This window comes from Eretmochelys imbricata, chromosome 10 (genome assembly GCF_965152235.1).
Source record: "Eretmochelys imbricata isolate rEreImb1 chromosome 10, rEreImb1.hap1, whole genome shotgun sequence".
NCBI lineage: Eukaryota > Metazoa > Chordata > Testudines > Cheloniidae > Eretmochelys > Eretmochelys imbricata.
In genome coordinates, this window is record NC_135581.1 from 64,557,048 (window position 1) to 64,574,293 (window position 17,246).

The 17,246-nt window shown below is 43.0% G+C and overlaps 1 protein-coding gene across 1 annotated transcript; it reads left to right on the forward strand.

Annotated features, from left to right (window-relative positions):
* Positions 1–16,634: 16,634 nt before the first annotated feature.
* On the forward strand, positions 16,635–16,883 carry CTXN2 (cortexin 2). Its single transcript, XM_077829071.1, has one exon. The coding sequence runs from the start codon at positions 16,635–16,637 to the stop codon at positions 16,881–16,883; it is 249 nt and encodes an 82-aa protein (XP_077685197.1).
* Positions 16,884–17,246: the final 363 nt, after the last annotated feature.

Below are 17,246 nucleotides of genomic sequence, written 5' to 3' on the forward strand. Positions count from 1 at the left end.
AATATTATATGCCATATGGTGAATCTAGACCATTCTAGAGCTCAGGATCTATCTTCTTTGTGGGACTCTCTTTTGCCCTATATTTTCATGTTATGACACCACCAGCCTTGAGAATACTCCAGAGATTTTGGAGGAAATCCTGAGATTTTAAGGAATCTCCTAAAAGGCTAGACTCAGGCTATGTCTACACCAGTGGTTCTCAGACTTTTGTACTGGTAACCCCTTTCACGTACCAAGCCTCTGAGTGCGACCCCCCCCCTTATAAATGAAAAACACTTTTAAATATATTTAACACTATTATAAATGCTGGAGGCAAAGTGGGGTTTAGGGTGGAGGCTGACAGCTTGCAACCCCTCATGTAATAGCCTCACGACCCCCTGAGAGGTCCCAACCCCCAGTTTGAGAACCCCTGGGTCTACACTATAGGGACTACAGCAGCGTAGCTATGGAGCTGTAGCTATGCCAGCATAACCCCATGGTGTAGACAGGCTACAGCGACAGAAGGAGTTTTTCCATTGCTGTGGGAACACGACCTCCTTGAGTAATGGTAGCTAGCTCAACAGAAGCATTCTGCCATCAGTCTAACTGCTTCTACCCCAGGGGTTAGGTCGGCATAACTATGGTATTCAGGTTGTGGATTTTTATGCCCCTGAGCGCAGTAGCTAAATTGACCTAAATTTTAAGTATACACTAGGCACATCAAAAGCCTAGGATTAGGCAGGTACGGCTAAGTCCATCCTGCTCAGGGGTTAAATGGAAGGAATGATAACATTCTATTCAAGCTTTACCTACAGCTGCATAATAGATGGATGTTTCTGCTATAATGATCAGTAATGAACTAGTTAACATTGTCCGTAAATTGTTGTCAATATGTTTTAGAGCTATCATGCCACTGAGATGAAAGGGAGTAATTCATACCTTTATATTATTGGACCAAGTACAGAAACCTCTGCATAATGGGTTTTGCACAAGGGATCTAAAAATGTTGAGGAAAAGGGAGTCTTATACCCCAAACACAGTGCATTGGTGCAAAGTGGCTAAGGGATGACTCCTCTGCCACTTCATGGCCCATATGCTCTAGTAACAGCTAAGATTCTTGCGTACTTCCTACACGGAGGTTTAGAGTCTAAACTTTAGACCTGTGTACGCGTATTGAGAGAGCTTTACTGGCTCTACTGTCTTGCTCCCACCATGCCATCATTTATGGCAGTGTGTGTCTTTGGCCTGGTCTATATACAGATTTTGCACTGCAATAACTATTTTTGTTAGAGGTGTGATTTTTTTACTGATATAGTTATACCAGTACAACCCATAAGGCAGATGCACCAGTATAGCTAATTCCTCTTCCTGTATAGGAATAATGCCATTTCTACACTACAAACTTTGGTATACACAACTTACGTGAGTCTGAGGTAATACAAAATATGATCCTCCTCCAACCCCACTGCTTCCTATTAAACAAAGGTTTCTCCCCCAAACCTGCAAAAATTGGGATCTTTATATTTGTGAGAGCCAAAATGCCAAACACTTGGAAGGGACAAACTGCAGAGGGTTGTTTGTTAGCAGAAATCTCTCACAAGCAACACAGCAGCAGTATAACAAATACAGAACTGAAACCTACTGATATCACTGAGTTTTATAGCTTTATATGCGCTGCTGATTGCTTCCAGCTGTCCTCCTTGCCATTTTAGCATTTTTCCAGTTTGTCTTTTGTCTTTTTGTTTTAAAGAATAAAAGACTTCATCAGGATTCATTGTTTTTCTCTCTCTAGCCTCCTTCTGAGTTTTCAAACAATAGTGCTGGTTCTTGTACATGTCTATATGTCCCAGGGTCTGCTCTACCTTTTAGTTCATTCCAAGGTATAAGTCAAGGTCTAGGTTTTGATCCATTAAGCTTTAATGGTTTCAACCCTACCAAACTGGATATGGACTCTCTCTTCGTGTTTTAACACAGCAGCGACAGCTTAAATTGACAGTTCCCAAGTATATCAGTTAGGGCAGTGGTCCCCAAACTGTGGGGCGTACCCCCATAGGGGGTGCAGAGGAATGTTCAGAGGTGTGCGGCAGGACCCAGGCCAGCCCCCACAGGGGTTGGGGAGGGAGTGTCACCCAGCCCCACTCTGCTGCCCCTACCTCTGCTCCAGCCCCACCCCCAGGTCCCAGTCGTGACTCTACTCTTGTATCTGGTTCTGTCCCCACCTGTGGCTCTGCCCCCAGCCATGGCCCCGACCATGGCCCTGCTCCCGGCCTCACCTTCCAACCACGGCTTTGGGGAGGGGGGGAGGGTTGGACAGCGGTAAGGGGGGATGTGAGGTAAAAAATTTGGCAAGCACTGAGTTAGGGCCTGGGCTAGGAGGCAGGGCTTTCTCAGTGGATGGTCTCTGATCAGTCCAACAGAGCCTGGGTTTACTAAACTTTTACTCAGGGTGTCTCTATGCTGAAAAACGCTGCACCACTGTAGTGCTTCAGTGTAGATACTACCTATGCAGATGGAAGAGGTTCTCCTGTTGGTATAGGTAATCCACCTCCCCAAGAGGCAGTAGCTAGGTTGACAGAAGAATTCTTCCATCGACCTAGTGCTGTCTATGACAGGGGTTAGGACAGTATAGCTATGTCTCTCAGAGGAGTGGATTTTTCACACCCCAAGAGATGTGGCTATTCCAAAGCAAATTCTTAACATAGACCAGACCTCAGGCTTTTTTTGGGTGGAATGTGAGTGGTTGTTTGGTGGAGAAGGTCTCCCTGTTTGGCGTTTTAAAGATTATTTATGCACTTAGGCCCCAATCCAGGAAAACACTTAAGCGTGTGCATTACTTTTAGAACATGAAGAGTCCCAGAGATCAGTTTGACTACTCCTGTGTATAATTACATACGTGCCTAAGACCTTTGCTGGATAGGGGTCTTAAAGTCTAGGAAATCTTTTCTTTATTTCTCTCTACTTCCAGATTAGTTTTCCTATGTCTAAAACTTTGCTGCCTTATATTTCTTACTCAGAAATGGATCATGTGAGATCTTGGAGTACAGTGTCCTGAAGGGGCATGGAGGAGGAGTGAAGGGGGCTGGTGGATGCATAGAGAGGAACAGGGTGAGATGGAGTGGTATTTCATTGTTAAAACTTTAAACATTAACAATTTCCAGATATAAATAATTTAGCATTTCAGGTTTGCTATGTGGATAAAAGCCTTTCTCCATCAGCATGTTCATTCCTTTCCGTTGTCCACTACCCATCATGCATCACCCTACTCAACCCTCCTATAGACTTGCTGAAAGCTGTAGGACAGGAACCCTGATTGATCAATGTCAGATCTTTCAGAACAGGGCTCCCTCCATTGACCTTATGCACCAACTCAATTTAAGTTTCTGGCAATCGTTAAAAAATGGGATTTTTAAAAAGCTGTTAAAAATATTAAGTTTGCATGTGTGTAGTAATGGAGCCTGGTTACCTTTCAAAAGAAGTTACATTTTCTTTACAGTTCTACAACTAAACATTAAAAAGTCTGAAAATAAACAGTGACATAAAAACATAAGAATGGCCATACTGGGTCAGACGAAAGGTCCATCTAGCCCAGTATCCTGTTTTCCGACAGAGGCCAATGCCAGGTGCCCCAGAGGGAATTAACAGAACAGGTAATCATCAAGTGATCCATTCCCTGTCGCCCATTCCCAGCTTCTGGCAAACAGAGGCTAGGGATACCATCCCTGCCCACCCTGGCTAATAGCCATTGATGGACCTATCCTCCATTAATTTATCTAATTCTTTTTTGAACCCTGTTATAGTCTTGGCCTTCACAAGATCCCCTGGCAAGGAGTTCCACAGGTTGACTGTGCATTCTGTGAAAAAATACTTCCTTTTGTTTGTTTTAAACCTGCTGCCTATTAATTTAATTTGGTGGCCCCTAGTTCTTGTGTTATGAGAAGGAGTAAATAACACTTCCTTATTTACTTTCTCCACACCAGTCATGATTTTATAGACCTCTATCATATCCCCCCTTAGTTGTCTCTTTTCCAAGCTGAAAAGTCCCAGTCTTCTTAATCTCTCCTCATAGGGCAGACGTTCCATACTCTCCCCTTTAATCAGCGCTTCAGTCACTTGGTGGTGGTGTCTGTAGATAGAAGTGGAAGAGAGAGAGAGCATGGCAAACATCTCTCCCTTTTATCATGTCCTTTCTTCCCTCTTGGCTTTCCCCCTCCCCTCCCTTCAGAGTCAGGTGAGTATTACCTCACTGTAGTCCCAAACTGACCAAGGGAAGGGGAGAGTCCAACAGATCCTTTGTTGATGTCTAGCCCAGTGTCTTTTGTTCCTGTGAGGCTGGGCTGGGTTTGTCCCATACATGTCCTGATGAGGTGTGAACTGCCCCTCTGCTCTTGGAGACTTTTGCCTGGGCCTCTGCTCCTGAAGAGTTTTTGCCTGGACTTGTTTTAAGCCATGAGGACACATTTTCAGACTCATAACTATATACATGAAATTACAACCTATAACATTACTATAACAACAATGCTCAGTGCATCATGAGCCTTCCGAAGACACCCGACATGACAAACATTGCATTGGATACCACACAATCGTATTATAAGGATGAACATGGGGGTGCAAGGTGTTCTCCCAAGGTACAGAGCATCACACATACCCCTAATCATTTCTGTTGTCCTTTTCTGAACCTTTTCCAAGTCCAATATATCTTTTTTGAGATGGGGCAACCACATCGGCAAGCAGTATTCAAGATGTGGGCATACCATGGATTTATATATATGACAAGATATCAGCTAGCTTCCCACTGCCACTCACTCCCACCCCACTTGCTTTGCAGCACCCAACCAACCTTAATTTTGCCTGATGAAATCTGCAAAGATCAAAATACTAAATTACTAGATGACTATAAAATTTCAATTCCTATTCAAGGGATCCATTTCCAATGTACCCTTAATCCTCTTTAGGAAAGCAATCTAGGGTCAAATCAGTTCAAACTCTAAATGAAGCCAGTGGGAGTTGTATTGCTGAATTCAGTAGAAATTCAGCCTGATGGAAAATGGAAAATAAGCGGATGATGAAGGTTCCATCTGTTCAGGTATCTAGCATACCAAACACAGTTAACCAGTTTGCCATCCAAGAATTCACTACTCCAACTCAAGGGGGGAAGTGGTGGCTTCATTTATTTTCATTTTTCATTGTTTTTCCATTCTAAAGTACAACACCTTGGACTGCACAGGGAATTTTAAAAAACAGCACTATTACTGACAACCAGCAGCTCTCTCATTCTCAGCCGCTGGCTACCAGCTGCTTCTCTAGTTTGGTTTCCATGAAAAATGGAAGTCAAACAGATAAAAATGCAGTGAGGGGAAATGTTTAAATACAACTGCAAGTGCCAGTTTCAAGAACCAGTTACAGGAGATCAGGCTATTCAAGCCTGTAATAGTATAAATGTGAAGAGAATAGTTCCAATTTTTAAATGATTGGCCTCAGCATCCATTCTTACAGTAGGGCACCTGAGGGGAGGAAAACAGCATGAGGATTTCCCCAAATCATTCCAAGAGGAGGTAGGGGTGAATGAACAGCACTTCCACACTTATAACACTATAAAAAGAAAAGGAGTACTTGCGGCACCTTAGAGACTAACCAATTTATTTGAGCATAAGCTTTCGTGAGCTACAGCTCACTTCATCGGATGCATACTGTGGAAAGTATAGAAGATCTTTTTATACACACAAAGCATGAAAAAATACCTCCCCCCACCCCACTCTCCTGCTGGTAATAGCTTATCTAAAGTGACCACTCTCCTTACAATGTGTATGATAATCAAGGTGGGCCATTTCCAGCACAAATCCAAGGTTTAACAAGAACGTCTGGGAGGGGTGGGGGTAGGAAAAAGCTATGGGAAATAAGTTACCTTGCATAATGACTTAGCCACTCCCAGTCTCTATTCAAGCCTAAGTTAATTGTATCCAATTTGCAAATGAATTCCAATTCAACAGTTTCTCGTTGGAGTCTGGATTTGAAGTTTTTTTGTTGTAATATTGCAACTTTCATGTCTGTAATCGCGTGACCAGAGAGATTGAAGTGTTCTCCGACTGGTTTATGAATGTTATCATTCTTGACGTCTGATTTGTGTCCATTTATTCTTTTACGTAGAGACTGTCCAGTTTGACCAATGTACATGGCAGAGGGGCATTGCCGGCACATGATGGCATATATCACATTGGTGGATGTGCAGGTGAACAAGCCTCTGATAGTGTGGCTGATGTTATTAGGCCCTGTGATGGTGTCCCCTGAATAGATATGTGGGCACAGTTGGCAACGGGCTTTGTTGCAAGGATAGGTTCCTGGGTTAGTGGTTCTGTTGTGTGGTATGTGGTTGCTGCTGAGTATTTGCTTCAGGTTGGGGGGCTGTCTGTAGGCAAGGACTGGCCTGTCTCCCAAGATTTGTGAGAGTGTTGGGTCATCCTTCAGGATAGGTTGTAGATCCTTAATAATGCGTTGGAGGGGTTTTAGTTGGGGGCTGAAGGTGACGGCTAGTGGCGTTCTGTTATTTTCTTTGTTAGGCCTGTCCTGTAGTAGGTGACTTCTGGGAACTCTTCTGGCTCTATCAGTCTGTTTCTTCACTTCCGCAGGTGGGTATTGTAGTTGTAAGAATGCTTGATAGAGCTCTTGTAGGTGTTTCCCACCATCAACCTCAGCCTGGTCCAGTCCACACAAGAGATCCACTTCCTGGACACTACAGTGCTAATAAATGATGGTCACATAAACACCACCCTATACCGGAAACCTACTGACCGCTACTCCTACCTACATGCCTCCAGCTTTCACCCTGACCACACCACACGATCCATCGTCTACAGCCAAGCTCTGCGATACAACCGCATTTGCTCCAACCCCTCAGACAGAGACAAAAACCTGAAGCAAATACTCAGCAGCAATCACATACCACACAACAGAACCACTAACCCAGGAACCTATCCTTGCCACAAAGCCCGTTGCCAACTGTGCCCACATATCAATTCAGGGGACACCATCACAGGGCCTAATAACATCAGCCACACTATCAGAGGCTTGTTCACCTGCACATCCACCAATGTGATATATGCCATCATGTGCCGGCAATGCCCCTCTGCCATGTACATTGGTCAAACTGGACAGTCTCTACGTAAAAGAATAAATGGACACAAATCAGACGTCAAGAATGATAACATTCATAAACCAGTCGGAGAACACTTCAATCTCTCTGGTCACGCGATTACAGACATGAAAGTTGCAATATTACAACAAAAAAACTTCAAATCCAGACTCCAACGAGAAACTGTTGAATTGGAATTCATTTGCAAATTGGATACAATTAACTTAGGCTTGAATAGAAACTGGGAGTGGCTAAGTCATTATGCAAGGTAACCTATTTCCCATAGTTTTTTCCCACCCCCACCCCCCCCAGACGTTCTTGTTAAACCCTGGATTTGTGCTGGAAATGGCCCACCTTGATTATCATACACATTGTAAGGAGAGTGGTCACTTTAGATAAGCTATTACCAGCAGAAGAGTGGGGTCGGGGGAGGTATTTTTTCATGCTTTGTGTGTATAAAAAGATCTTCTATACTTTCCACAGTATGCATCCGATGAAGTGGGCTGTAGCTCACGAAAGCTTATGCTTAAATAAATTGGTTAGTCTCTAAGGTGCCGCAAGTACTCCTTTTCTTTTTGCTAACACGGCTGTTACTCTGAAACCTATAACACTATGGATCTTGAAGAATCTGCAGAAGGCAAGAGCTATCCACATACAGGCTGGCTACCTCCACAATGGCTCAGGCCTGCCCCTCCTCTGATTCGCAGCTGTACCATCAGCCCCTTCTCTGGCCCCAGCTATCTGAAGACCCCCTTAAACGAAGATTCCGCTGTGTCAAGAGGTTCAGCAGAAGAGGTAACAGAGCTTAGCAGAAGAGCCTGTAGCTGTTTTACCTCTCCCTAGTAAATGATGATGAACTGGTAAGGAGATAATGAGGACCCTCCCAATGTCTAGCCTAAACCTGTCCACTTCCCATTTCTCCTCTATGCAAATCTTAACTCATGGAGAGCCTTTTGCAGAGTCCCAGAAAAAGGGTGGTGGTGCTGCGGAGGCAGCAGGGGAGAACGACACACAGAAGTACATTTACAAGTATATTTTGGAGGCAGAATGTGGCACATCATATCCTTTGAAAGGATCTGCTTTTAAAGGGACCAAGTGTCTTTACATATAATAATCCCTTTAAAAATTAATTTTATATATGTAACATTTTCAGTAATACACATTGTTTATTCTGTGATCATGAAGGGCCAATACAGGATAATAATCACACAGATTTTTAGTAGTAGTAGTAAACATTTCTATTATAAGAGTGCCCAAAGTCTTAGGACCCCATTGTGCTAGGTGCTGTACAAACACTGGGGAAAAAAAGAGATTCATATATAAATATAGCAACACACAGCAGGAAAAAATCCTCCCCCCATTTCCTCAGAAAAAATAACTTCACAAATATTTATCATATTTATTTAACAATAGTTAAAACTCTATTTTAATTAAAGCAATAAAAAAACCTTTTGAGATATGCATTTATAACAGGACTTCCCCTGTCTTTAGCCTTTAACCTTGTGTTTCAGTACATATGTAAGGTATACAGCTAGCCAGTGTAACCGCAAACCTTGTCATCCTTGATACTTACTTGGATACCAGTCCTGTGCCACTGAGATCAGTATGAATTTCCAATGGGGTGCTTACCTACTGGAATGCACAGAAATGGAATGATCAGTTAAAATGTGCCTGAGTGGGTTTTTTTAATTTAATATATTAAAACTTAATTTATTAAATTTAAGACAACTTAAAACAATTCTCCATCCGGTAGCCACATACACGTTAATACCACCTTCTAATATAGCAAGTGGAATCCTAATTTTTTAAACTTATCTTTACAAACGGAGATCTACAAGACATATGTAACTTAGGCACAAACTCGGCAAAGAAGCTTCAGCACTAATGACAGCCCCTGGACATGATTATTAATAATAATGATGGATTATTAAGCTGCTGGGAGAAGGGGTGCTAGCAATGCCAGAGGCAGACACAAAATAAGAAGAGACCATCCTTCAGCTCACCCCAGTACCTCACAGAAACCAATTGAATGTTATGGGCTACACCTTCATCGTTTACACACACCAGTTGCTTGCAGGAGAGCAGGATTTGGGCCCGGAGTATTTAACATGGCTCTTCCGGTCTCATTAATCACTAGATGGTAGAAAGCGTGAGGTCGAAAGCCGTGACAATGTGCTCCCATGGGGCGATGCCGCTCCCTCGGGGGATCCAGGGCTGATGCGGCTAGGATTTTAGCAGTGCACTGATTATATACCCGCGCTGCCTATTTAACCAAACAGCACCCGAGGGCTAAATTAACCGACATAAATAATTCAGATATCCCCCACAGAATGAAAGGCTAGAGCCCCTGCATTGTTCTGGAAATGTGCAACTGAATGCAGATAGTCACAGAACACCTTAGTCAATTTCAAATCCCGCCTCCCTGCTTTTACTTGTTCTGTTTGAAAGCCAGCCTGTGGGAAAAGCCAGCCTTGCAGTCTGTGTGACATTGTTGCTTGCATGGTAAGGACCCCTCTGACACGTCAACGGAGGTGCTGCTGTGCCTCCAGGTGCCATGTCCCAGAACCTTATGTTTCAGGAGGGAAGGTAGCCTGCAGGCTCCGGTGATCCAAGAGAGAAATCGCTGGGCAGCCGCTCTTGCGGCTGCTGCAGCATCTGGATGGGAGTGCAGCAAAGATTTGCTGATGCCTCTCACGTAGTATTTTGCAGGAAGTTTCCATACTTCTTCAGGTGAATCGGTAGAAGGGGGGCGGGAGTTGGAGGGAAGCGGGGCTGAATCATCCTAAAGGGTCTTTCTTACTTTCTTTCTTTAATCCAGTTCGAGAATTTCCAACCGCATCTTGACCCAAGTGTTTGGAGAGGAGTCCCCAAGCGATGCGTCCATCTGTCTGAAGAAACGGCCACGGATGACCCCTGGAGCCTCTGGTGGGGGTTGTAGGGATGTGTCGCGTGGGGAGCCTCACTGGGTTTGTGGCCACAAGGGAGGATCCCAGCAGACATAGGCTCAATCCTGAGCTTTCAACAGCTTGAGAACCTACTGCAACTTCTGCAGTTCATCAGCATGGGGAGAGGGGACAAGGAAGAATGGGGTTTGTATTGCTAGGTTTTCATTCGATAAGGATGCTTCTCTATCTAGTTACAAAACAAGAAGGGCGGGGGTGGGGGGGCTGTGCACATCTTGGCTGGAGAATTGCCCTGGTTTTGTCTGTTTAAATTTTGCAGGATATCTTGAGCTTGCTATGCTCTTTTGTTATGATTTCCTAGCTTTGCTGTAGATCTGCTTTTAATAATGCATTTAATGACTGTATTATGGCCTGGTGAGGGATATTCTCAGAGAAAGCTTCTCTTAGGGTAAGACAAAATAGGCAGTTTGTAGCAGAAATTAAATGTTTTTTTCAATACTGCTTCTTGAAATTGGCTGTAAATGATTATAGACTGAATTCTATGTTTTTGTAAATACAGAAGTGTCCTGGTGCAAAAGGATGCCAAAGAGAAGTGAAAGCTATAGATATAACTGTATATCAACAGTTGCCTTGCAGAGACTTCATATCTTATGGTACAAATATAGTACATGCTCATGGCCAGTGTATTGCATTATTTTATGTTCACAAGTCGAAGAAGGATGATGACACTGAATCTTTTGTTTTTCTATTCTGTGTCTCACTTATCCAGACATCCCTAGCTCATAAGAATAAAAAGTGCATTACGGAGCACAGGATCTACCACCAAATGGATACTCTAGGTATTGTGCATTTACTAGGAGTAAAATCCTGTCTTTTTATATTGTATATAAAGGGGGTGGCAATCCCTTGCTGGCTCAGATTTGCAGGGGAATGCACAGTGGAATGGAATTTACTGCTGCTCCAAAAAGATGCAGTATGTCCTGTGATTACATACTGTAGGCCACACCTGGCCCTACTACACTCTCAGAATGGCTAATTACACCCTTCTGATACAAAACAGTGCTGGGCAGCATGGCACTGGGCTCCCTGCATAACATTCTCTTGAATGCCAGGTTTGGGATCATGACCTGCTGGATGTATAGGGTGGGAAGAAGAGGCTGACTTTCCTGCAATGATTTAGGGATGCAGTATGTGTATTAACTGAAGTGAGGCTGGCTCTGCAGTCACAGAGATGTTCTCCTGACATTTCCAGACGAGTGTTGTCATCTCAGATGGTCCAGATGGTTTGGATAAACTTCCAAATTCATGGAAACTGGAGAGAACTTTTTGAGGTGTACCCATCACTAATCCTCTCCCTTCATTGCCTCCTTCAAATTCCTGCTACAGCAGTTGTACCACCTTGAAGGGCCACTCCTCCAGAGACAGATTTTTAAAGATATTTAGATATATAAAGATGCATACAGGCACCTAAGTGCTTTTGAAAATCCCAGTATGTGCCTGTCAGCATCTTTAGGCACCTAAATACCTTTTAAAATTCTTAGAAGCATTAATCTGGAATCCAGGTCATTTGAAGCATCATCAGAATGATGGGGTCACTGCACCACTGCTTCAGCCATGCAACCTCCAGTACTTCCTGAATGATAACTATCTGCGTACCCTGGAATGACTTTTTATTACTATTATGTGATTACAGGAGCCACCTGAAACTCATTAAGCACAATTAGTTTTTTTAACCTGGCTTTTAATATGTAATGTGAATTCTCAGTCAACCCAGGCTTGATCATGCAAGGATCTGAGTCCTCTCAACTCCTGGTGACTTCAGTGGGACTTAAGTGTACTCAGCACCTCACAAGATTGGGCCCTTACACAATGATCTTTACAACAAAACCTGTTTGTTTTTGAGGGTAAGGCTAATATCAAACATGTGAGGAAGACTCTTAAGGAAGTCTTATAATCAGCAACCTTTGGAGGCTGTGGTCAGACTTCTCAGACCCTTTCCCAAGAACATGTGGAATTACTGTTGACACTTTCTTTTTCCAAAGTTTGGAAATGTGAGGGTGGGTAACTAGGGTTGCACAAAAAGTTCATATCGAAACCCTCAAACCACCCATAATCAGGGTTGGATTCTAACGGAACTTTAAACATCAGCCCAGGTCCACAAACATTTGGTGGATATGGGTTGATGCTGTTACAATAATCTTAGGCACTCCAACTTATCTACCTATTTATCTAGGCTTCTATACTGTGCTCACTACCATCTTTTGACCTCCTTAGCACCATTCATCCAGCAATGTCCAGTTGCTCCCGACCCTCTGCTTACCATTGTCATCCATGGGGGTGAAGCATTTGTTCCACTCCTGCTTCCTGGTGGCCCCCTTTCTGGTCTTGCAGGGGCATCAGATGGCCTTTTCCACAACAACAGGCTATTCAGGGATCCTTGCTTCTCCCAATCCAGAGGGATTTTGAGGCGCAGTTGAGTGAAACTACATGGAAGCAAACTGTAGAACTTGGACCAATAGGGATTGGTTTGGTGAAAACTCCTGACAAATGAATCCTACAAGTTCTAGTTCCTATAATGCATGCCTCTGATCTCTGACCTAGTGGTTACCTACATACTTTGTTGGATTAGGACCCTCTAACATTCATGGTCTTTTTTCCTCATGATTTTACTCTAGCGCAGATGACATTATGTATGCATAACTGCTGGCTGCGGCCTTCAGTCGCCAATCTGTAAACAGATTTATAATGTAAACATATCCCATTCCCCCAAACAAGTAAAATCTTACTTTTATATGGTACACATGTAGTACCAAATTCTCCACTCCAATCTGTGAGCATGCAAGGCCTGAAATGCAGTGGAAATACTACCTCTCTGCTGCTCAGGATGGGGAGAAGGAGAGCTCAGGACTCAACAGAGACACACAATATGGATTGACAGGCCCAAGGCCCCTGCACAAGAAATATACACTATTACTCCATATAGCCAATGGCACCCACAGAGTTGTTCCACCCCACTACTGCAGGTTGGGGCCAAGAATTCTGTTCCTCAGCACTGTATGCATTTCCTTGTACTCCCTGTCAATTTACTCAGGCTTTGCATGCTGAAGATTTGACCCATAATTGCCAGTATGATGAACTGAATAATAAATAAATAAAATAATATCAGTGTGGGCTAATAGCAAACGTTTAGTAGAGCAAGCATGCAAGGACCAATAGCAATGCTTGTTTCCTAGTCTGTGTGAGAAATCAGCCCAAATATTGGTCTAATCCTATTAATTAAGCCATAGGGTCCAGTGCATAATACTCCTGTTGGTGATTTAATACAGGGTTTTATGTGTCTCTTCTTCATTCCTGAATTATGTGATCATCCTAGCTCATTAAAATAAATGGTGTTACTTGCAGGTTTGGTTTGGCTTGTAAACTGTATCTTATCTTGGAACCTGCTTCTGCACTCGTTTCTCAGGCAAAACTCCCATGGACTCCAATGGGAGAGGATTTTTGCCAAAGTAAGACTGCAAGATTGGGAGTTTATGTTCCTCTGGGAGTTGGGGGCAGAGCCCCTCTGATTTCTGTGGACTTCACATAGGCACAAGTGTCCCCCTCCTGCAGAACCAATTGCAGAGCCAGGGCTATAGTTTGTCTCAGAGACTTCTGTATCTTTTATGGGTGTACTTTTTTTTCTGGCACTGTGTCTTCTTGCTTTAGTGTACAAATCATTTCCCAGTATAAGCCTTTCATTTTTTTTAATTTCTCAGAGTCCTTGGACTCCTGCAAGGAGAACTTTATTCTTGGCTGGATCCTGTTACGTATAATGGATTTGGGCAACAATCTGAGAATTCTGTGATTTTACTCTCCAATCTCTGCAGCTGTTAAACTTTCTGGAAAAACTGGAAACGTGCCTTACATGAAAACGTGTGAATCAGGTGGTTTCATCTATTACATTTGTTTTCTTCATATAGATATCAATTATTGTTATTCTATTGCTGTTGACGTTAATTTTGGTTACTACGGGTCATATAGTGGCACCTGGTCTCTCACCGAGTAGCACCATACGCCGTAAATTGTACCATTTGGTTCAATGGCACAACTCACAGAACAAGACATTACTCAACAGGAGTAAAGATCTCATGGCTCTGATGGACAAGCCTCTAAGTATGAGGAATTAATTTTGCTAATGAACAATGCAGAGGTTTGGACTGGGAGTCAGGGAGAGGAAAGAGATGGTGGTGGTGAGGTGCTTAAACCAACATTTTCCAAACCTTAAAACAGGTGCAGGTTGTAGGGCCAAATCCAATGGGTATAAATCAGTGTAGCTCTAGTGAAGTCAATAGCTCTACACTGACTCACATCAGCTAAAGATCTGGCCCCCAGTTTTTAACCGTATCCTTCCTTCTATTTTATCCTTACTCCTTATTATGGACTAAATTAAACGGAAGCTGCAAAAGAAAAAAATAGGTTTGCTTTCTGTCCTTTTCTTTTCTCCTTCCCTGTTTTTTAATTTTGGTTCTTTATGATCTATATAAAGAAATATGGAGGTTATCAGGAGGGAAAGAGAAGATCCAAACAAGGATCTTTTACTGGTTACTGTTTGTTTTTTCTGGGATGACTTGGAAATTTATAATGGGAGCTTCCTTGGAGAAAGGGTGTTGAACAAAAGGAATGTTTTCCCCAAGTGTTTTAGTTAAATAGGTGTTAACAGCCAACAAAAACAAACAAACGATCAGCCTAAAAATTATTTGTGTCCCCCCCCCCGGTGGTACTTGCTATGTTATAATCCTACCAGTTCTCTAGTTGTCCATAGAGTCATCAGGGAAGGCAGGATATCAGTTTCTAACAGGAAACCAAGCAGACAAAAATTATGAAGAGAAGAAAAACCTCTTTTGCCTTCTTTATCATTATAAAGAAGCTAATAAAAAGGGGTGGGGGAGTCCATTTTCTTTCCCCTTTGCAGATCACCTATAATGCTATGACACCTTGAGGTCTGCTGAGTTGTGGCAGTGGTGATGAGGCAGGTGTGACACCTGAGTGGAAGTGGCTGGAACATAATGCCCATGTAAGGCTAAGGCAGGTGTATTGCTCCCAAGAGCACGGGAGAAAGCATGTTCAGAAATGTTACTTGTACACTTCTAAATATGGTGGAATGTGTGCTCAGTCAGCACCAGTCTCAAGGCATTAGCTGGTGTGTATGGGTGGGGCCCTGGCCATGTTCCCTAGCCCACCTGGCCACACCATCTTTGCAGCTTTTACTGCCACTACATGGGCTAGCGAGCCCTGTCTCACTCCCCCCCACCAACACTAAGGGAGCACAAATCCCAGCATGGGCTACCTCCAGTGTGAGTGCACTAGAAAGGAGGAAGGGTTCCCTGCACGCCCTTCCCAGGCTAGTGCACTCATGCAAGGGCAAACCATAATTTGGCCCTGTGTATTTTGGGCCCTTCTACATTTCTTGCACTCTCCCGCCCAAACTGCTAGTGAAGTTAGTGGATGTTTTTAAAGTGCCACGAATGCGGGATTGCACCCTTTGTGTACTGCTTATTAATGATGCTTTGAATGAGGAAGCTGTTTTAAGGCTCCTAAATCAGTGTCTTGGGGAACAGCAACATTTTAAAAGGGAAAATAATGGTGATGAGAACAGCATAATGAGGGAAAGAAAAAGATTCTCGCTTCTCCCATTAACCTTTCCGCATACACTAATGGGTGTAAGGATTTCTAATTTCAGTTTGGTGGGGACATATACACTGTGCACCCTTGGGAGCTGGCACATGGCTCAGCCTGCCAATCTGAATGTAGCTTTCAACAGTCTGTGGCCCCAGCCAGACTCTAATCATATTTATGCTCTACTGAGTAACAATCACATAGGACAGGAATTCAGAAAAGCAAGAACGCAACTGCACAAGCACATTATCTTTCATTTAACACTACTTACACATACACATGATTAGTGAGAAGTTAAACATTCAGATGGTCATTTTTACAAGCATTTTTAGGCACGCATTTGTCTGAAAATGGAGCCCAAACAATATTATATAAAAATGACATTTTCATTCTGTACGTTTGGTTTATTGCCATTAGAGTTCTAGGCTAAAATACATGGGCCCAATCCATTAGTCTGACTCAGGTAAAATGCCCATTGAAGACAATAGGTGTTTCACCAGATTAAGGACTCAGATACTGATAGTGCAAGCTCTCCAGCATAAATTTCCCATTTAGCTCTGCACATGGAGGCCTTGCAAGCGCTGACCAGGATTTTGCCCAGTCTGATAAAATGCCATCTAGCGCTGCCTTGCAAAATTTCACATGCCCCTGGCCAGTAGTTTTCTATTTTGGGTGGGAGGGACAAGCAAGTAAATTATCAGTTTTTCATTGTCATTGTCAGGATTAGCAACTCCAACTAGCTTTCGTTCAGGGACTACCAATTTCTAATGACAGTGTTGCCAGGCTGATTTGGGGGTACAAAAATGTACTTTCACTATTAATGCCCATGGAGTTTTTGTTTTCAAATTTTTTTTATGCTCTAAGGACTATGTTACATTTGTCCATAACCAAACTGACTCCACTTTTGTGTACAGGCAAAGAAGGAATACGAGTGAAAATTCTGAAGACTCACCAGTATGTGACACCCAATGATGAGCAGTAGCTACTGCAGCAACGCTTCAGCCAGCATGAGTGTCAACGAAGTATCCACCTTCTCACTGACTTTAGAGCAAAAAACTGGCTTTGCCTTCGTAGGGATTCTGTGTGTTTTCTTGGGACTACTTATTATTAGATGCTTCAAAATCTTACTGGACCCCTATAGTAGCATGCCTTCTTCCACTTGGGAAGATGAAGTCGAGGGTCTTGATAAAGGAACGTTTGAATATGCTCTTGCATGAAAACTCAAGAGTATCCTGCCTTACTTTTGATGTTGATTTCATTTTGAAAACCTAGTACTGATACATTTGTACTATATACCTATGTTTTGAAGATATGATGGTGGCATCCATTTTGTTAAATAAATATTTGTTGTAGACTTATAAAAGCATCTCATGCTGCTTTTATTTTGGGAATTTGCCTTTTGTGAAGCTGGGGTAAGAAACAGCTAATAGCAAAGAAAGACTTTAGGGAGACGATTCACTAAACATTCAGTGAGAAGTGGCAGAGAAATCTCTTGAGAATCAGACCCGTCACCTGTCTCTTCATAGGCAGAATTCATGCCACAACATCACATCAGTGACAAAGAGGGATGGGTGGAAAAT

Coding starts and splice junctions, on each gene's coding strand:
- CTXN2 (XM_077829071.1), top strand. CDS start 16,635: ATGATGAGCAGTAGCTACTGCAGCAACGCTTCAGCCAGCATGAGTGTC.